This window comes from Ictalurus furcatus, chromosome 20 (genome assembly GCF_023375685.1).
Source record: "Ictalurus furcatus strain D&B chromosome 20, Billie_1.0, whole genome shotgun sequence".
In the NCBI taxonomy this organism is placed as follows: domain Eukaryota; kingdom Metazoa; phylum Chordata; class Actinopteri; order Siluriformes; family Ictaluridae; genus Ictalurus; species Ictalurus furcatus.
The window spans coordinates 7,732,639-7,754,287 of NC_071274.1; the positions used below are offsets into that span (position 1 = coordinate 7,732,639).

At 37.1% G+C, this 21,649-nt stretch overlaps 2 protein-coding genes across 2 annotated transcripts; one reads left to right on the forward strand and one right to left on the reverse strand.

Moving 5' to 3' along the window:
* Positions 1–714: 714 nt before the first annotated feature.
* fitm1l (fat storage inducing transmembrane protein 1, like) lies at positions 715–8,339 on the forward strand. Its single transcript, XM_053650991.1, has 2 exons — positions 715–1,141; positions 6,845–8,339. Exons 1-2 carry the CDS (start codon positions 963–965, stop codon positions 7,482–7,484), a joined length of 819 nt encoding a protein of 272 aa, XP_053506966.1. The 5' UTR covers positions 715–962; the 3' UTR covers positions 7,485–8,339.
* Positions 8,340–8,369: 30 nt separating this feature from the next.
* mrpl34 (mitochondrial ribosomal protein L34) lies at positions 8,370–11,207 on the reverse strand. The gene is made up of 2 exons (XM_053650993.1): positions 11,050–11,207; positions 8,370–9,328 (listed from the first exon to the last, which is right to left on the reverse strand). The coding sequence occupies exons 1-2, from the start codon at positions 11,100–11,102 to the stop codon at positions 9,034–9,036; spliced, it is 348 nt and encodes a 115-aa protein (XP_053506968.1). The 5' UTR covers positions 11,103–11,207; the 3' UTR covers positions 8,370–9,033.
* Between the last annotated feature and the right edge of the window lie 10,442 nt (positions 11,208–21,649).

The window sequence follows — 21,649 nt, forward strand, 5'->3', positions numbered from 1 at the left end:
AAAGCACACCTGGTTTAATAATATTAAAACCATTATATTAATATATTGTATATTTGTATATAATATAACATAATATTAATGGTTTAGTTGTTGTGGTGGGTTGGTGATTATGCTGAAAATCTGGGAAATGTAACTGTAGTTCAAGGCTTAGCTGGGTCTACTTAATTTAAATATATGGAACCTGTTGACAACATGACATACATGTTGACGTATTTTTGGTCAAATTAAGTAAAACACCTTCAGCTAAAATATAGATTAATTATTTAAAACACCTTTTGATCAAGTTGAAATAACTATTTTGGTATTGTTTGATTTGTTCAAATAATTTACTTGGTATTAACTTAGTTAAAATTTGATATATAGACATGAATTCTTTAAGGAACCATGTTGAGGTTAAATAAAAGAATTACCTACTCAGAACATATTATTTAATTCACTTAATTTATTTATTTGGAAATAATTAAAATAAGTAAGTTCAACACCTTTTTTTTTTTTGAGTGGATGAAGTGTCATGTAAGCAGATGATGAGGTTGGTTGGGCTTAACTGTTAACAGAAAGTAAGTTTAACAGAAAGTAAGGTCAATAATAACTGACAGAAACAGGCTTTGACACCAACAGCTGAATCTAAGAATAGCCAGAGCAGGAGACATGAGAAGAATTAGGTACAGTACAGTTCCTAAATATAGTAAGATAGAGCCGAGTGGCTGGTTGAGGGTGGTGGGGGTAGTGGTGCAGAGGTTGGAAGGGAGCCCTCCAGATACACGTATAACATAAAAGACACTAATAAGCTAGGCATGGACACATATTGGAGAGATTAGAGAACAAACTTCAGAAGAAGAAAACAATGTGCTGGATCAATCTCTAGAATATATTTGGACTACACTTGGAAGCAGAAGTTGTTTTTTTTTAACAGGACTCTGTGGGTAAGGCTGTTTTGTCTGCCTCAGTTCTCAGTGCTTCAGATGATTCTGAACTCTTTACTTGTGGTCATAACTGACCTGGCGGCTGCGCTTCTGGGCAATATATTGTTTCGCCGCTATTTCCATTTGTTTCTGTCAGCCATGGTTATGTTTGGACCCTTGCTGAGCTTATGGGTATCCCACTATAGTGTTTTTGCTAAGAGGAGCCATTATCTTTACAGGTGAGCTGCACACATGCATACGCCTTAAAACACATACACACACTTATTGTAGGAGGATTTTGCATATGCATGTGTGCTAATATACGAATGTGATTTGTGACACCAGTTAACCAATTAATCAATTCTCAGAAGCAATGTAGTTATAAATGTTACAGTCTAAAATTTTCCAGCTGTGGAACATACAAATACATAAATATATCCTCACATTTTGTTTAGTGTTGACACTGTTCTGCATCACCTACTAATGCACTGTGTGATATCTTAGAGTAAGCAAAAGCAGTAAATGTAAAAGTCAGGTCAAGTGAAGGGTACGGAATTTTATTTGAACATAATCCAATACATTAAATACACAATCCCACTAACTAAACTCTCCTACTAATAAATGTTAACAATAATCAGTATTATGGAAAAAAGTATATCACATTCTATAACTGTGAACAATTACACTAAAAACTTATTTTGTCAAGAGTATAAGGTTAAAACAACAAAAACAAATTGTGCTGCAGTATAAACACACACAGACAGCACTGTATATTATGTCCTATAACGAATGTTAGAAATTATTGTTTTATTTGCATAGTGAAATATAACACCAAAGGGTTTAAGGTTTTTTAAATGATATGATTTTAAAATACTGAGCCATAATATTTTGACCCTCAATAAGGTTGACCAAGTTGCAAGTATTCAATTGTATATTTTTATTTCTACAGTACTGTGAAAAAGTATCTGCCCCCAACCTGATTTCCTGTTTTTTGTGTATATCTCATACTAAATTGTTTCAGAAATTAAAACAAAATCTAAGATAAAAACAAAGGCAACCTGAGTAAACAGAAAATACAGTTTTAATTATAATGTTATTTATTGAAGCAAAACAACTAACCAATACCAACTGGGTCTGCGTGAAAATGTATTTGCCCCCATAGTTACTAATTCATTATGGGGTTCAGCTGGACTAGATGCCACCAGGCCTGATGAAGCATTCAACAGGATGAAGTTAGTTAAAAGGTCTTACCCAGTAACACACTATGCCAAAATTCAAAGACATTCCAGAAAAGATGAGGAAGAAGGTTATTGAAATACATCAGTCTGGGAAGAGTTACAAAGCTATTTCAAAGACTGTGGGACTCCAAAGAACCACAGTGTGAGCCATTATCTCCAAATAAAAAACTCTGCACAGTAGTGAACCTTCCCAGAAGTGGCCGACCTTCCAAAATTTCTCCAAGAGCACAGTAACGACTCATCAAGCAAGTCACAAATGAGCCAAGGCCAACATCAAAGGAACTACAGGCCTCTCTTGCGTCAATAAAGGCCACTGTTCATGACTCCACTATCAGAAAGACACTGAACAAAAATGGCATCCATGGAAGAGTGGTGAGGTGAAAACCACTGCTAACCCAGGAGAACATTATGGCTCATCTGAATTTTGCCAAAACAAACCTTGATGATCCTCAAACCTTTGGGGAGAATGCTCTGTGGACTGATGAGTTGAAAGTGGAACTGTTTGGAGGACAGGAGTCCCGTTACATCTGGCATAAACCAAACACAGAATTCCACAAAAAGAACATCATACGTATGGTTAAGTATGGTAGTGGAATTGTGATGGTGTGGGGATGCTTTGCTGCTTCAGGGCCTGGTCAACTTGCAATAATTGAAGAAAACATTAATTCTGCTCTCTACCAGAAAATCCTAAAAGGGAATGTCTGGTCTTAAGTCCATAAGCTGAAACTCAAGTGCAACTGGATAATGTATCAAGACAATGATCCAAAGCATACGAGTAAATACCAGTCCTAGAAGTAAGTGAAAGACTGATCTCCAGTTATCGGAAGCGTTAGTGTAAGCGTAAGCGTGCAGTTATTGCTGTTAAAGGTGGCACAACCAGGTTTAAGTTTAAGGGGGCAATTAGTTTTTCACATGGGTGATAGGTGTTTTTTTGTTGTTTTTTTTTATCCTTTTTTTGTTTTAAAAAAAACTATATAAAAAAAATTGTGTTTACTCAGGTTGCATTTGTTTTATGCTGTATTTCATTGAAGATCTAAAACTAAAGCCCCAATTCCAAAAAAGATGGGACACTGTGTAAAATGTAAAAAAAAAAACCAGAATGCAATGACTTGCAAATCTCATAAACCCATATGTTTTTCCAATAGAACATAGAAAATATATCAAATGTTTAAATTGAGGAAATGTACCAATTTAAGGAAAAAATAAGGTAATTTTGAATTTGATGGCCACAACACGTCTCAAAAAAGTTGGGACGGGGCAACAAAAGGCTGGTAAAGTAAGTGTTACTAAAAAGAAGCTGGAAGAACATTTGGCAACAGGTCAGTAACATGATTGGGTATAAAAAGAATATCTTAGTGAGTCAGAGTCTCAGAAGTAAACATGGGATGGAGTCTGGATGGAAGTGTATGTTGCTCTAAAGGGTAGTTTCTGGCCATTTTGGTGACCTAGGTGAGATTCCTATCCCCCGCCCCCCCCCCCCCACAAAAAAAAACAACAACAATCTGTCACGATTGTTTGTGTCATAAATATAAAACTCTACAGCATAAATGAACAGATTCTCATCCACATGAAACACCCATCACAAAGCCTGTCTGTCTCTAACTGCAATTAGTTACACATTTACAGCACAAGAAAATTATTGAAACTATTCATGTACAATAACTTTTATACTTTTTTCTCTTCAGACTGTAGTTGTTTGGCACTTATACACTGGTTGTCATAGTAACAACACTATCTTCAGTATACTCTAAACATTAATTTCTGATCACCATTTTTTTTTTAAATCAATCTTTATTATGCTAATATTCAGCTGTTAAATGTGTTTTAACACATGGGGAATTCTTGCTAGGACAGCGTGTCCTTTGTGAACGTGTTATGCTCATCATGATGGAACGCTAATAGGCGCTAACAGGTGGCAAAACAGGTCTTTTCTGTCCATAGACTACTAGTTGCAAACCTTTATATTTCTCTTTTTTTCTCATCCTTTTTTTTGTTTTGCGATACTGAGCCCTATCTCTCTTCCTAACAGCGCGCCCTCTATCAGGGATACCAGATAAATAATCGCATGCAATCATAAAGTATTACCTGATTAAATACCTGATATATTTCCAGATTTCTTGAGTTAATACTGATGTCTGGTGAAAATTTAATGTGAATATCCTCATTAGAAATATATTTTCTGGAAAAAATGTTGATGTGTTCAATACTTATTTCTCCCACTGTATATGTCATTGATGCACTGAGATGTGATAATATATGATAATAAAAAAAAAAAAAAGAAAATTATGATGGTGCAATTTACAACTTGAAATAAAAGTAATAGTAACATTTTTAATTAATATTTTTGACTTTGTTAGTTCATGGCCCTGGTGATATTGTGTACAATTTCCCAGTTTCAGTAATGTAAAAGACCTGTACTTTTCCTGAATGTTTGTACAACATGGCTTTTATGATTTCTGATCCCAGGACAGAAAGTTGTTCTTAACATTGATTTAAAGCAAAGATGCATTATCCTCATTTGTTTGGTTAATGATAGTTAAACATTTAAAAATGTGATTTGGTATATCTACAGCCCATGATATTTGAGTGGAAGCATTTACATTTTAAATATTGTTAATAGCACATAAAACCCCTATAATTTTTTTAAAAAATGTTACTTAGTGCACTTAGAACTCATTTTATAGTCCTTCTTATAAATGTTATAATATAAATATACATTCTTATAAATTCCAAATTATAATGTGGCAGAACGTTTCTGTAGATTTCTGATTTCTTTCTGCTGGCTATGCAGCAGGTCATACCAGCAAAAGGGTTATGTAGAGTTTAGTACTCTACTAAGTACTAAAGATACTTGGCATGAAGTGATTGCATAATTTTGAAACTGGAGAAGTCGTTATAAGTTGCATTTTCAGCAACTTGAAGCATTCGTTGTGTGTAACTATTTCAATTGTTTTTGTTTGATATGTTCATTGCAAACAGCTGAATGACAATAAAACTGATTTGCAATGGGGGTTGAATAATTTTGATTGCAACTAGATTTGCATGCGGTGGAATTATTACTGTCCTAATATATATTGTCACGAATTTATATTTATTTGTAAAATATTTAATTAAAATAATTGACATTTATGTTAATTGAATTTACATGAAATATGTTAGGGTTATAAGTTTTCAATCTGTTAATTCTCATTGTGAGCATATAAAAGTAAACTTTTACACAATCATTTACACAATCAGCAATGCTCCACCAGCAACAGTGTTGCTTTTTGCTGTTAGTGTAGTATTTAAATTCCTCATATTTCCTCATAATTTATTGCTGTTCAAACAGAAGTATGCTGTTTTTTCCCACATTGAATGCTATTGGTTGTTCGATGCCAATGTCTCGCTTTTACATGCACGTGCTCATGGACTAATTATAGGTTAAGGATCAAACCTGAGTTCACAGAGAAAGTAGATAACCAGTGTCATTGTACCAGTAAATCCTGATTGGATTGGTTCGGTTTTGTTAACACGAAACTAATCCTCTAAACATGAGTTTGTTCAAATACCTTCATGGCACAGGGACCAGGTGTTTCTTTCTTTTTTAGGACATTCAGATTGTTGTATTGGTTATGCCCACTCACATGTTCCAATATTTATGATCACTTGAAAAATGGGAGGAATCAAACAAAATGTGCTATGTTCTAAGTTGTTTAACATAGATGTAAATATCAGAGATGAAAGCTGAAATTCTGATCTACTGTCTCATTCATCTTTTGATCTCAAACCCAGTTGTCTTCAGTGTATAGCAAAAAGAAAGGTATTGCCCTTGCCATTCCAATACTTTCAGAGGGAACTTGTGGCCTGTTTGGGCTATCTCTCCAGCTCCTTCCAGCTCTTTTAAAGTTGCTTCTCTGACTAATGCTCTCCATACCTACTCCCTGACTTTTGGTAGATGGATGGTCACCTCTTGGCAGAACTGCAGTTGTATATATACTCTTCCATTTTTAAAAATAAAGAATGTAATAGTGCATCTATATTGGTGTATCTATATTGAGCACATAGTGCACCTCTGGTAGCTGCACTGAGTGCACCAGTTTCAATGAGGGTGAATCATTTGCACTCAGAAATTATATATATATATATATATATATATATATATATATATATATATATATATATATATATATATATATATATAAATTTGTGTAGGTTCATGACATAATCCCAGTTGAGTCCATTTAAGTTCCAGCTTGTAGTGCTACAAAATATGTAAAAGTTCAAGGGGGTCAATATTTTAGCAAGGCACTGTACATCTGAAATAGACAAATAAGATACTTAAAAATATTCAGTTTTGTTGCCTGTAATCGTGATCTCTTTTTGTTAGACAAATGTCAACAGATATATTGATGCAATTAAGTACAGATGTTGCAGTACTGCTATATGGTGGATTTGTTACTGAATGCTGACAGCTAACATTAATGTCTGCAAATGTTGTACTAACACCGTTGCACAGATTTATAACTGACATATTGGTGATCATTTTGAGGAGCAACTAAAAATAAACTGTTGCCAGAATGTTGTACATACATCATTTGTACTGCACACCTTTCATGATGTTTTGTGGTAACATTTTATTGAAAAAATTCTGAGAGATTTTTGGACTTTTAAAAATGTGATTTGCTTTGAAATGTCAATGAAATTCTCTTTCTCTGTGTTCAACAGAGTTTTTCTGCGTTCAGGCTGGGGTTGGACCTGTATCTTTGTAGGCTCTTTCGTCTTCCTCCTGTCTTTATCTGTACGGCGCTCCTTAACACTCACATTTCGGCATCTCTCAAGGCTGGCTGTAGCAGGCGGGTTGTGGCTTGGTTTCCGTAAGCTGCTTAGCCTGCTGGAGAATGCCACAGGGAGTTGCTACGAGCCCCTCAGTGGAGCTCATGAGCTTGCTGTAGGGACTAATGGAGAAGGGCAGCCTTTATTGCTGTTACGGGAGGGAGAGACAAAGGCTGTTTGCATCAGCTCTGGCATGGTATGGCGTGGGTATGAGGTCTCTGAGGACATCTTTCTGCTTTCTTTTTGTTGCCTGCTGCTGGCTGAGGAGATGGCTGTGTTTGGGCCCTATCTGAACCTGGGTGGGATGTCTGGAGCACCCCTGCGCATTCTGTTCTTATTCTGTGTCCTGTTGCTGAGTCTCTGGTTGTTTCTACTTTTCTGCCTACTCGCTTATTTTCCTCAATTCCCAAATCAGCTCTTGGGAGGAGCTCTGGGTTGCCTGAGCTGGAGGGCAACGTACCAGGGCTGGTACCATATGGGACCAAGCTGGTACTGCCCTGGAAGGCCTGGGGTGGGTCTTCTGACAACATAGGGACATATTAACAAAACTGTTAATAAATACGTAAATAAATGAAAAAATAAATTAATAGTTTAATTAAATTGGGGTAAATATGTTTGAAGAATAATTTAATAAAGTTTAATTTTCACATTTTTGAACTACCTCTGTTTCAGAGATTTAATTTTAAAAGTAGTATGATCCAGTTACTACAGCCCATTAATTTATTACCTCAACGGTCATTGACAAGTTTTCTTGATTTACCTTTGTCATTCTGGTGACATATTCCCATAAATAAAAATTAAGGCTAAAACAACTGGTTGAGAAATAGATGTGTTAGATATTTGATTAGATTTTTAAAATTATGGTTAATTCCTTCAAAATTACCAACAATCACAATGCTTAAGATACTGTACATGTGAGATGAAAGAACATACAGTATTCAAATAAAAATCATTAGAATTTATACAGTTAAAGTTCTAGTGGTGATATTTTAGTTTGCCACAAATTGGCTGCTATAAATTAGCACTTTGATACCATATTAATATGCAGCAGATTGTAATAACAGAAAGAGCACAAAGAAAAACTGTTTAATGTTTAACACAACGAGGTGCTCACCATCAAGATCTGCAATGAGTATGCAGGATTTATTTCTGGCTACTGCTGTGTGTTTTCACACCTCACTGTTAAAGATATCATTTAAACTCAAAAGTGTGAAACCTTGGGATTAAAAACTATGATGCAGCTGGAGCATAGGAGATTCTTGCCATTTTTTCCATAATGCAAAATTTGCATATAGTCATATGAAAAAATAAGTGCATTAAATAATTTAAGTAATAAATTGCCTTTTATGACATATGTGGACAAGTAACCATTTGATCATCTTTCAAACAGTGCCAATTAATAAAGTTGATAAACTTGAACAAAACCACATGGGAAAATTAGCGTTTTCAATCATTTATTCAACAGAAGTATCAATAGATGTGATATTCTTCTGTGGAAAAAGTAAGCACACCATCGGCTTCAGAAGCTAGTATTGCCCCGTTTACCAGAAATAAATTCTCATAGGTGTTTTGCATAATTGTCCAAAAGCCTTGCTGAAATTTTTGTCCACCATTCAATATTCTTTCAGTTACAAGATGTTCGAGGGTTTTCTTGCATGTACTGCCCCTTTCAAATCCCCCCACAACTTCTCAAAGGTATTCAAATCTGGGCTTTGACTAGGCCATTCCATAACCCTCCATTTCTTCTTTTTGAGCCATTCCTTGGTTGATTTGTTAGTGTGGTATAATTTTATACAGAATTTCTCAAACAGTTTCCATGGCAGATGGAGAGGAAGATAAGGTAATTGAAGCCTCCAGTCAAGAAAAGAAAGATACTTGAAAGAAGGGTGCCATTATAAAAAGATGCTTTCATGTCACCTCATAATCTAGAGAGAATTGCTGATGAAGACTCAAAACATTTGAGCATCACAACTCAAAAAGTTCTTATTTAGCTCTTTATTCAGATCAACTCACAAACAATAAATGGTTGAGTTTTGCAAAACTACACCAATCCTTTTAGTCAGCTCAAATCTCAGTGTGATTCAGTGTGTCAGTGATTTCCTTCCTTTAAGCATTCGACGTAGAATCACCTCGATGCCACCATGCGTGCTGATCCTTTTAATCCACCCATGAGTCCTCTTTCGCTTGATGTTGTTTGGCTGATACTCGGTGCCTCTTTTCCCAGTGCGGACCTGTTGGTAATGCCACGGTGGTGACTGAAAGACCTCAATTCCCTTTGTCTTAGAGATTAGTGTTCTCTGCTCACCACCCATCCATGATGAGAACAAGGAGCTGACATTCTGCAGTTTACTGCAACTGGAAGCTGCACCATTGCTCCTGAAATTTGTAAATACTCATTAATCGTAATGTAACACGCATGTACAAGCTTGATTACATTTGCTGGAAACCAATCTACGCAAATTTGTGTCCCAGAAAAGCTGCCATTACAGCGCATTTTTAATAATCTTAAAAGATTGCTGAAATCACTCAGTGGAAAACCATCTTTAGTCTGAACAGCTACCAGTTGCCAAAACACAGGCTGATCTGGTCAAACTGGTAGACCATCTTTACTAGCTGGAAAGGTACCAGCTTACTTATTACTTGACTTAAAAAAACAAAACAAAAAAACTAACATGTCTATAATGTAATGCAACATTATAAATATGTTATTTTTTAAAAAAAATTTTTTTTAAAGTTTTTCTGTGGTAATCCAGAAACTGATTCCATTCTATCAGCTGGCAAAAAATACCAGTTTGACTGTGTTTTGTCAGCTGGTCAGTCCAAAGCTGGTTTTACATTGTATGATTTCACTGTGTGAAAATGATTACTTGCCACACTGTATGAGATGATCCAAATAACATCTTGCCTGAATTCAGACTGTGTGATAACATTTAATCAGTGCGTTCTACACTTGTGCAGAAAACAGGGTCACAAACAGAAACACTGAGATTGAGGTAATAAAGATATTTCATTCTGTATATCAGTGGGTTTCCTTTGTGTTTTGCTATTACCACCATCATATCTGTAGCATCATCCTACTGGTGGCTTTTAGACAAATGTTATAACACCAGTTACACTGAGGTTTTAATTTAAGTTAACTGTGTCATTGACTAGCTTTTGTCGCAATGGCACTAAACTGACCATCAGTCAGCACATTGCATTATGCATTCTAAGACCAAATTCTAACTCACAACCAAATAATTAGTCTTTTTTATGTATATAAAAATATATAATTATATAAATAATTTGTCTCTGACTGAAAATCGCAGTGTAAAGCCAGCTTACGATGGATTTTTCAGCAGCATTAATCAGTTAATTATACAGTAGGGTATAAATCAGTTAATTATACAAAAGGCACTAAGTCTTCACTCAATTCTTGCATTACTGATTTGTTATATTTGATCTATTCACCAAATATCCATCCCCCACACCCCGCCCCGCAATAATACCATTTAAAAATCCTTAACTTTCCTATGTTGTTTACCCGCATATGGTTTAAGTCATGACACTCACCACCGCTAGGTGGCAGCAACACGCCTTCAACCAACCCGCCTTCAAACCCACGAAGAACAAAACATAAGATTTGCTCGGGTTTCCCACAGAAATATAAAATATAAAACAAAATGCAACACGTTTACATACTTTGCGCAACAAACACATTAACATTCTAACACCTGCTGTGTTGAGGATAACACACACACACACACATATATATATATATATATATATATATATATATATATATATATATATATATATATAAAGCGATATTACACCGTTAATGAAGAAAAGGAAACGTTTCGCCCTCAATGACTTTCCATGAACACGACATTGAGTGCAGTTATTAAAACACAAGCAGTCACGGAGGTCTGATAACCTCTGTCTCGGGGCTAATGTTTATTAATATGTGTTAGTTTTGTGTTGTCACACGTACAAATAATCAAAACCTAAGTCTACAGTTTAACACTAGATATTAAGATGCGGCAGGCCACATACTACTTTGAACTTGCTGCATGTGAGCATGCATGAACTGTGAGTCACATAAAAACGCTACTTACCGACATAAAATAGTCGTTCCTGGGAAGCGTAAACATGTTCGGAGGATGTTCATTTCGTCCAGCAATATTTATATGGAAAGCAAAAAACAGCCAAACACGACGCAGGATGGTGTTACTCTGTCCAGGCGATGTGAGAGAGAAACTATCCCTAGTGCAAGTGCTGAATAGCGTGGCGAATTTTCAAAATAAAAGCACGATAGCACACCCAGTGTATACACAAAATTTTTACCGACTTGGATCTTTGAATCTCTTTCAGTAAAATGAACGAATCTTTATTCGTCATTTCGTTCATCGTTCATTTGAGCAGAAATAATAATAAAAAAAGTTGCATTTCAATAGCCAAATTCCCCCAAACGTCTGCTTACGCAAACTTTAATCATATTCCGAATAAAGAAAAAAAGATAATGCAGCCAAGGACAAATTATGAGGAACAGAAACGATTAATTCACCACTCAACAGGTTCTCCTGGTCCGAGTCGTACATTCTTTTGTCACATGACAGCCACATAGGCTGAGGCTCTTGTGGCCTCTTTTCTCATACTGTAAGGATTACAGGATTTTTCTGAAGAGAAGATAAAAGCAAATTCACTGTAAACAAGTGTATTTATTTATCAGCGTGATTTCCCCCTATCATACAGAAGTTTAAAGCATTAACTAACTCGTTTTTACCAGATTCAATGTTATGGAAAAGAACCATCATGAGAGAAATTCACATATTTCTAAATTGTAAGTAAATTGTAATTGTTTATAATAATAATAATAATAATAATAATAATAATAATAATAATAATAATAATAATAAGCTAACATTTGAGACTAGAAACGAAATTGTTTGTAAGGAAGGTTGTGAATTATAAACTAATTTCTGTATCCACTACAGTATATCTGTAGTGAGAGGTGAACTAATAATTTCTATTTCTTGTGCAGGGCCAAAGCGGTTTTCCCGTTACAAATGAACGAAAGCATGTTGCGCATGCGCGGCCAACACAAAACGAACGAGGCACTCTCCGAGACAACTCGTTATTGCCGAGTCATATAAGATTCGTTCAAAATGACGACCCATCACACACACACACACACACACACACACACACACACACACTTATTATTATTATTATTATTATTATTATTATTATTATTGTTAAAATTATTGTTAAAATTATTTTTAAGAATTATTTGTGAAGTGGATATTCACGCATTATACCAAGTGTTTCATATCTGATTCTTAAACATTTTTGACAGTGAAATGATGAATTAGCTTTGGCATGAGGAAGCAGACCCAGACACACCAATCCCTCATCCCTCAGGCTTGTGTTTGTAGGTGGATGAAATGTACGCTCTGCTGAAGGTGAGAGAAGCTGGTTACAAGCCGGTGAGGATCTTTAATGAAAATGATAATCGCTTATTTGATACACAACAATATTTTGTTAAAAATGTATTATTACATTACAATTTACACAGTTTACACAGGGATAAAAAAAAGTTCAGTCGTATGAATTTCTTAAGTTTTAGGGTTACATCAACAAAGCAGACACACTATGTAGTTTTGACAAACACACATGTTGTGTAGACTAAAATCGCTGTGCATTTCTCTTTTAGGAAACCCTAAAGATGCTTTACAACAATAATAAGAGGAGGAAGAAGAAGAAGAAGAAGAAGAAGAAGAAGAAGAAGAAGAAGAAGAAGAGAAAGAACAACAAATAAACATTGTATTCAACATTGCAAATAGTATAACGTGGCCTGGGTCTTGATTATTGTCATTTAAATTAGAATTTAAAGAGAAATTGTACATTTATTAACTGAAGATTATTAAAGTCTTAAATATTAACTGAGAAGAATATTAATTATTGATTGTGATTTATATGCATTTCAATTTCTCAATAACTGTGAGGAATATTTTCCCCAAGACCAGGAATATATTAATGCCACAGAGTCAAAACTTCATTCTAGTAAGGAGATTAAGTTGTAAATGACTTGATATTAACTGCTCTACTCTAGCCAGTCACAATCTCACTGGCATTGCTTGACTCATTTGCTCCCCATGATTGTTGAGTCTTAGTCAGAAAAAGGGGAATATTCTTTAAACCGTGTCTTGACGAATCTGAGAATATCTAGAACAGGAATCTGAGGCTATCATGGGCACAGACTCACAGAAATTGGACAGTTGAAGACTGGAAAAAGGTCAATGTAACAACTCGCAGCAGCAGCCGGCACACACAGACAGAGGCTGGGCTGCTGGTTAAGATAGCTTTTATTTTGTTAGGTGCTGGGAAAGAGGGAGGATGGGAGTGCAGAAGGGACGCTGTTTCCTGGGGCAGCAGGCTGTGAGGGAAGTGTTAGAGAGGAATGTGGTCATGGTTGCTGTGGTCCGGGCAGTGATGTGCAGGTGGGTGAGAGTTGTCATTGCAATCATTGTTGTCTGAAAGACAAAGAAAACACAAATGGATCAGCTTCGCCATATAGCCAAAAGCTGCTCGAGCTTCTGAGGTTGTGGCGCTCTTTCATCCTTTCCAGTTTTCTCTGAGAGGGCTCCATTCCCACGCCCTATGGCCATGTGTTCTTCTGTGGTCCAATGTAGTCCAATGGTGAAGAAATGGCACTGTCCATTCAGCACCCAGGTGGGACTAGTTTCTTGCACCGGAACAAGAAATCCTGCAATGACAGAAACCTCCGGGTTATTCGGACATTACTATCTTTTGCTTTTGCCATACATTGAAGAGGGGCTTGGTCTATGACCAGGGTGAAGTGTCTGCCTGAGAGGTAGTATCACAATACCTCAATAGCCTACTTTATGTCCAGGTATTCTTGTTCCAAGGCGGCATACTGCTGTTCTGTTGGGGTCAGCTTTCTACTCACATACAGGACTGGGTGTTCTTCTCCATCGAAAGTATGGGAGAGTACAGCACCCAGGCCCATCTCTGAAGCATTCATGTGCACAGTGAATGGATGAGAAACATCTGGCTACCTTAGCACTGGCGAGCTTGTGAGCACTTGCTTCAGAGTCTGGAATGCCTGCTGTGCTGCCTGGTCCGTGTGTCCCTTTTTAGTTAGGTCTGAGAGTGGGGAGACTAGAGTGGAGAAGTTGGGGACAAACCTTCTGTAATACCCTACCAACCCCAAGAAGGCACGAACCTGTCACTTGGAAGTGGGTCATGGACGACACTTTCATGGGTTTGATACAAGTGATCCTACCACGTCCGTGAGTGGATCATGATGATGTCCAAGTAGACTGCTGTGACCTGCCGATGTGCATGTAGGATGATGTCCTTGAGCCTGTGCTGAATGCAGTCTTGGGTTTTGTGTGTGGGGCTAGAGCTACCTGCCAGTAGCCTTTTGTGAGCTCGAACGTCGAGATAAATCAGGCTTTCCACAAGTGCTCCACCAGGTTGTCCACCTAGCGACGGGGGTAGCTGTCCAAGTCATATACATGGTTTAGTCTCAGGAAGTCATTATAAATCCTGAGGCTTCCATCAGGTTTTGGGACCACCATGATGGGGCTAGACCAGGGGCTGGCAGACTCTTCTATAATGAATTCCTCTTAAAGAAAGGAACAAAGAAATCATCTTAAAGATAGGAACAGAGAAAAGGCTAATGGAATGAAAACCTATTAACAGCAGACTCATGAAAATCAGAATGAGAAGAAGGCACATAAACCTTACTATCCTCTAGTGCTATGCCCTCACGAACATCATCAATCAAAAAATCAAATACACGTTTTACGACCAATTGCAAGCAGAGTTAGAAAGCACACCTAGACATGACATGAAGATCATAATGGCGACTGGAATGCAAACGTCGGAATCAATAACTTGCACCATGAGAGGGTCATGGGGAAGGAAGGCTGTGGCATCATGAATGATAACGTAGCGAGGATGTTAGTTCTGCACCAACTACAACCTTGTCATCGAAGCAACTCTATTTCCACACCGCAACATCCACAGGTTGACCTGGTGTTCCCGCAATGGAAGAGATAAGAACCAGTTCGACCACATCATATTCAGTGGCACCTGGAGAAGGTCTCTTTTGGCTGTCAGAGTAATGAGGGGAGCCGATGTTGGCAGCGACCACACCTTGTCACAGCCATGCTCAAGTCGAAGCAACGGAGAAAACCAATCAGAAAACATTGGGACACCAACGGATCGATGTGAGCAAACTGCATGAACCCCAGGCCAGGAATACACTGAAAAACAAACTCCAAGTTCTTGCAGATTTGGATAGCCACACATAGCTAGACCAAAATGATAATAACACTCAGTGGGAACAGATCCAAAGAATATACACTGAAGCGAGTAAAACATGCTTAGGAATGAAACAACAGAAATGAAAGGAGTGGATCACACTAGACACCTTGAGGCCCATCGAATATAGGAGAAAACTTAAGAAGCAAGTTATGGAGACCAAATCAGAACAACTGAAGGAAAGATACAAGATGCAGTACAGGGAAGCAAATCGAACTGTGACGAAGATGGCAAGAGCAGACAAGAGAGCATATACAGAAAATCTTGCTAGCTTGGCAGAAGAGGCTGCAAACAGGGGAGATCGGGAAAAGGTTTACAAGATTACAAAGACTATATGTGGCAAGTACAGCAGAAGTGCCAATCATGGATAAACAAGGCAGAATCTTCATAACAGAAAAAGAACAAGAAGCATGCTTGGCAGAATACTTCAGGGAAGTACTAAACAGACCATCGTCAACAGCTGAAGCCAACATTCATGAAACAGAGATCAACCTTGATGTAAATGTTGTACAACCAGAGAAAGAGGAACTCAATGCAGTTATTACATCCCCTCAAGAATGACAACCTCAATGCAGAACTCTTCAAGACAGATCTAAGGGTCGCAGAACAAGCACTACAGCCACTTTTTTTTTTTTGCCATTTGGGAGGAAAAGAACATTCCAGATGACTGGACAAAAAGGTGTCATTATAAAGATTCCAAAGGAAGACGCCCTGAACAACTATTACAACTGGTGAGCAATCACTCTTCTGTCTATCCCAAGCAAAATAATTATTATCTTGGAAGCAATCGACAAGCTCATAAAACTCAGAAAATAACAATATGGACTCGAAAAGAACAGGTGATGCATAGACCAAATATTTTTGCTCTATAAAACATTATTAAGCAATGCACATTTTGAGAAAGTTTTTGACCTCATCCACAGAGACAGCGTATTCTTTGTGCTTATGGGATCCCACAATAATTGGTCAGCATGATCAAAGGTTTTGATGCCAACTTTACATGCACAGTGGGAACCAGTGACTACAGTTTTTAAGTCAAGACAGGTGTAAGACAAGGGTGTGTGATGTCACCACTGCTGTTCAACATGGCCATTGACTGGGTGATGAGACAAACAACTTGGGACCAGCCAAGAGGCACAAGATGGACAGTGGAACATTGGAAGACCTTGACTATGCAGATGACCTGGCATTGCTCTCTCACACTCATCAGAACTCAAGGACTTAAACCAGAGCGTTTGGCTCAAAACAGACAGCAGTGGTGGGCTTTTGTTGCTGCCTTTCATGCCAGTGGGCATTTTAGGCAACAGTGGGGGAAAAAAGTATTGGATGCGTAAAATGTTTTTTATGTAAATATTTTTCCAATAAGGCTATTCGCGTAAATTTTTCACGAAACATCAGTATTCACTCAAGAAATCTGGAAATATAAAGAATTTACAACATTAAAATCTATTAATAAATAAATAAAATTATGTGTAATAAAGTGGAATGGCACAGGAAAAAAGTATCGAACACGCCAAGAAAAATCAGTTCTCCAAGGCAAGGTAAGACAAGGAACGTGCTGAAATCCGTAATTAATTATACCCCCTATCTGTGCAAATTAATATCAGCTGGGTTAGTAAACTGATGGTCTATAAAAAGGCTTTTCGTTACCAAGGTGTCACACAAGAAAAATCTCATTATGGGTAAAAACAAAGAACTCTCCTAAGACCTTCACAACCTTATTGTTGCGAAACACATTGATGGAATCGGATACAGACGTATTTCAAAACTTCTGAATCTTCCAGTAAGCACCACTGGGGCCATTATCCGCAAGTGGAAGCAACATCACTCCGTCATCAACCGGCCACGCACAGGAGCTCTTCGCAAGATTTCTTACCAGGGAGTCAGAAGAATAGTCAGAAGAGTAGCCCAAGAGCCAAGGACCACTCGGAAAGAGCTCCAGAAACACTTGGGGGCAGCAGGTGCCATTGTCACAGAGAAAACAATAGGCAATGCACTCCACTGCTGATGCTTACCCCACAAGACTCCATTACTAAAGAAAAGGCATGTCAAAGCTCGTTTAAAGTTTGCTACAACTCATTTGGACAAGCCTATGAAATACTGGGAGAGTGTAGTCTGGTCAGACGAGAGCAAAATTTAAGTTTTTGGCTGTCATACTACTCACCATGTCTGGAGGAGAAATGGTACTACACATCACCCTAAAAACACTATACCAACAGTGAAGTTTGGAGGTGTAAGCATCATGGTGTGGGGCTGTTTTTCATTGCATGGTACTGGCAGACTTCATATAATTGAAGGAACGATGAATGGAGATTCTTGAGAAGAATCTGCTGCCATCCACCAGGATGATGAATGTCATATCACAGCAAACCAGTGACTCTATTTCACAGGATGCACCAAAAACTACAAACATGGCCAAAGAGGACTACACTTCCCCATACACACACATGATTAAAAAACTTTGAATTCATGTTTCAGTTTTGTGCAATATAATTTTGCATGTGTTTCTAGATGTTTGATTCACGCTTATTATTTTTCTATCCGTAACCGCAATACTTTTGATGGGAAATTGATCCCATAGTTTTACATTCATCCTGCTATAACTCAGATACCTGTCAGTGACCGCAGGGGTTTCATGTTTGAAAAATACTATTGTTATGAAATGCTTGTTTCACTTAAATAAGCTCAAAGTCTTACTGACTTTGCATAAATTCTATCATGTGTCCTATCATGCAAGACTAAAAATCTGCAGTGAAACCTTAGTTCTTTTTAACCTCAGTATCATTTCTACTGTTGTTGCCCCATTATAAAAAACAAACTCATAATTATCCACATTTTCATACTCAACTGTATTTACACAGAAAGAGCAAATTTGACAGTTTGAAGAATCGGTTAATCTAGCATTTACAAGATTTAAAAAAAAAACAGAAAAAATAGTTACTGATATGACTGTTTTGTGCTTCATCTTGCATCGCTGATCCTGGGAATGCCTGTGCAAAAAAACAATATTCTGAGCATGTTCGGTGACCTGTAATTTTTTTGTAAGGTAGCGTCTTCGCCACACCTCCAGAAACACCCATTTTACGTTGTGGTACTGAACCCCCTGGAGTTTAGGTGTGATGACGTCAAAGTTCACGCAAATAACATCAAACTGACATTTTCCGCGAAATTGGAGCCGACAGCTCAAATTATAAATCATTATAAGATTACCATTGCAAGTCTGGGTAAGGTAAGGAGACAGGTTTGAACACCTTTTTTACATACTTGCTCAGTAATTGATTTTTGTTCATTATTAACAAAAAAGTTAGATACTGCAGCTTTAAAATATTTTATTCAAAATTTTTGTGAGCTGTTCCTCAGGTAGCCTGTGTGGATTTTCCCCTTGTATTGTAGCTGGTGATGGACAATACCACCAATTTTTGTCAATTTGATATAAGTTAGGATTGCTTTACACAATAGGACTGTAAGCCCCATTTTGCTGTCATAGATAAACATTTCACATTATAAAATATTTTTTTAGTCGTGAGTTGACGTTGGTAGTCTTAAGCATTATTTGGACAGGACTAGTTTTCTAAACGTAGTTTGAGTTACAGTTCTTATTACCCGACGTCTGTGATTCCATGTACCGATTCGGACGGGACTAACATATCTGTGTTTATTACAGAGGTGGGAGTGTCCATTTTGTATGCGTGCATAAGTACATTTAAATTTAAAAAGTAAAATTTCTTAATTTATTGATTTAATTTGAATTGATTAAAATTAGTTATTAAATAAACTTCACATTATTTTATAGAACTGGCTGCTTATAGCAAACACACTGAAATAAAGACATGATTACTTATATAATTAAAACATAATATAATTGAGTGCAGAAATTAAGGTGAGTAATCACCTGACACTGATATTACAGTGGCCAGTCTTAACAATTTATGTGATTTGGCTGTTCTTGTTTATTTTATTATTTTTTCATTCTCCAGGTAGAAAAAACATGTATGTCCATACTGAATTGCACGCAGCAAGCAGAAAAACGCACACGTACTGTAAGAGCTTCTATGGTAGTTCACGTTGGCCAAAATATACAAGGAAAAGAGTTGTGAAAAAATATTATCGGCAGTCACAGACATTTGCATTTGGACAGGATTTCTCAGAGGATCACTGGGTTAGCCGAAAAACAGTAGGTAATTTGCTATGGAATTTTTACAGATGTTCTGTGAGAAAAACACAGACCTGGCAGATTCGGACAGGATTAAAATTGCAAAGTACATCTGTGATACACAAATCTCTCTAACTTCTCCCTGGAAAAGTAGTCCCATCCGAATAGTGCGTTAGAACGCATAAAGTGATGTGCTTACAAGTAGCCAATTTAGTGCCACTGTAACCAAAGTCAGTTGACAAAGACGTTCTGGGTGTCCATTTTTTAAAAAAAAATTAAAATCTCAATGCCACTGCTACAATGATCATTTAAAAATCACCAATAGGAGGTTGGCCTAGGATTATAAGAAACTCATAGGACAGCTACAAATGCGGTAGTTGGAATGGTGAAACGTAAAACAAAACATGCCAATGGACAGAAAAAATATATTTATTATCTAAGCAATGTAAAATATCCTTATCACTCTGAGCAATGCTCTGATTCTTTAATCACAGGTTTATCATTAGAGGATCTTCATCATATAATCTGATATGTAGAACGTTATTGCACAGTCTGTTATAGAAATCAGCCAAAATTTTATTGAGATTGATTCACACAGTATGATGGGTAATAATCTTAAAACACTGCTGGGAAATCCCAGAAAGTAACTGCCTTGACAGTCAGAGGCAAGGTTGTTTCTTTAAATTTTCTGACATGGGAAAGTCTCAGTAACAAGTAACAAGGTTTCTCAGTAACAAGACCAGCTGAACTTTTTTTTGTGTTCAGCCCTGGTTAAATAACTGGAAGAAAGGCAAACTTCAGATATCATACGAAATCTTCAGGGAGTGTCTTAAGCGGTATCAGAGCACTGTTAAGGAGGCACAGTCGAAATACATGTCTGATTTTTTTTACACAAAATGCACAAAGGCCAAAGTTCCTTTTTAGTACAATTAATGCCTTTCTAAATCCCTCTCCTAGTGTTCCATTTGAGATTTTTACTGAACTGTGTGAAAAGTTTTTAACTCATTTTACTCATAAAATTGAGGGTATTCAGTCTAATATACCATCTCATAGTTCCTCTCCTCTAGAATCGCCTCAGTGTCAGAGCTCTCTTATGCTTTTTCACCCAGTGTCTCCTTCCCAGCTTTCTGATATTGTTTCTAGTATGAAGTCCTCTTTCTGCTCTTCTGATGTTCTGCCTTTGAGTCCGATTGTGACCGCTGTCAATGGGGTGGTGCCTGCCACTTTTAAACATTTAAACATCTACAGCTGCTGTTAAAAAAGCATCATCTTGATCAGCATGACATGAATAACTACAGACCCATTTCCAAACTATTTTTCATTTCAATTTCTTTGTACCTGAGTGCTTTTAATATTTTTGATTCATTTCAGTCCCATTTAAGGGAACTTCACAGTACTAAATCTGCTTTGTTGAAGGTTACCAGTGATATCTTACTTACTCTTGACTCAGGCTCTTGCTGTATTTTAATCTTGCTTGATTTGAGTTCAGCATTTGACACTGTAGATCATGATATCCTTTTGCAAAGACTTGGTGTTGTAGCTGGGTTTCAGGGGCCTCTGCTGGAGTGCTTTGCCTCTTATCTCAAGGAGAGATCTTTTTTCTTTTAAAGTAGGGAAGTGTTTCTCATCCTGTGCTCAAATGTCCTATGGTGTTCCCCAGGGTTCCATTTTGGGTCCTCTTCTCTTTTCTCTATATATGCTTCCTTTCATATTATTGAGAGACACCACTTATCACATTATTTCTATGCCAATGACACTCAGCTTTATCTTCCTGTGAAAAAGCTAAAAAATGACAAACAGCTAAAAAACAGCTAAAAAAAAAAAAAAGACAGTTAAGAAATGACAAAACCAGCTAAAAACCCGACAAAACCGAAATAATCATCTTTGGTCCATCAGCTCTGTCCTCTGACATTGTCAGTCACCTCGGTCCCCTCTCTTCTAATGTGCGCAACTGTGTCAAAAACCTGGGTGTCATTTTTAACTCCACACTTTGATAAGCAGATTAGTGCTGTGGTAACAAGCAGTTTCTTTCAGTTAAGATCTATTGTTAAAATCAAGATGATGCTCTCCAAGAAGGACCTTGAAACTGTTATTCATTTGTTTATAACATCTAGGTTGGACTATTGTAATTCTCTCAATCTGGGCTTGCCCAGAACAACTACTGATCATTTGCAGTTGGTACAAAATGTGGCAGCCAGATTACCTGTGCT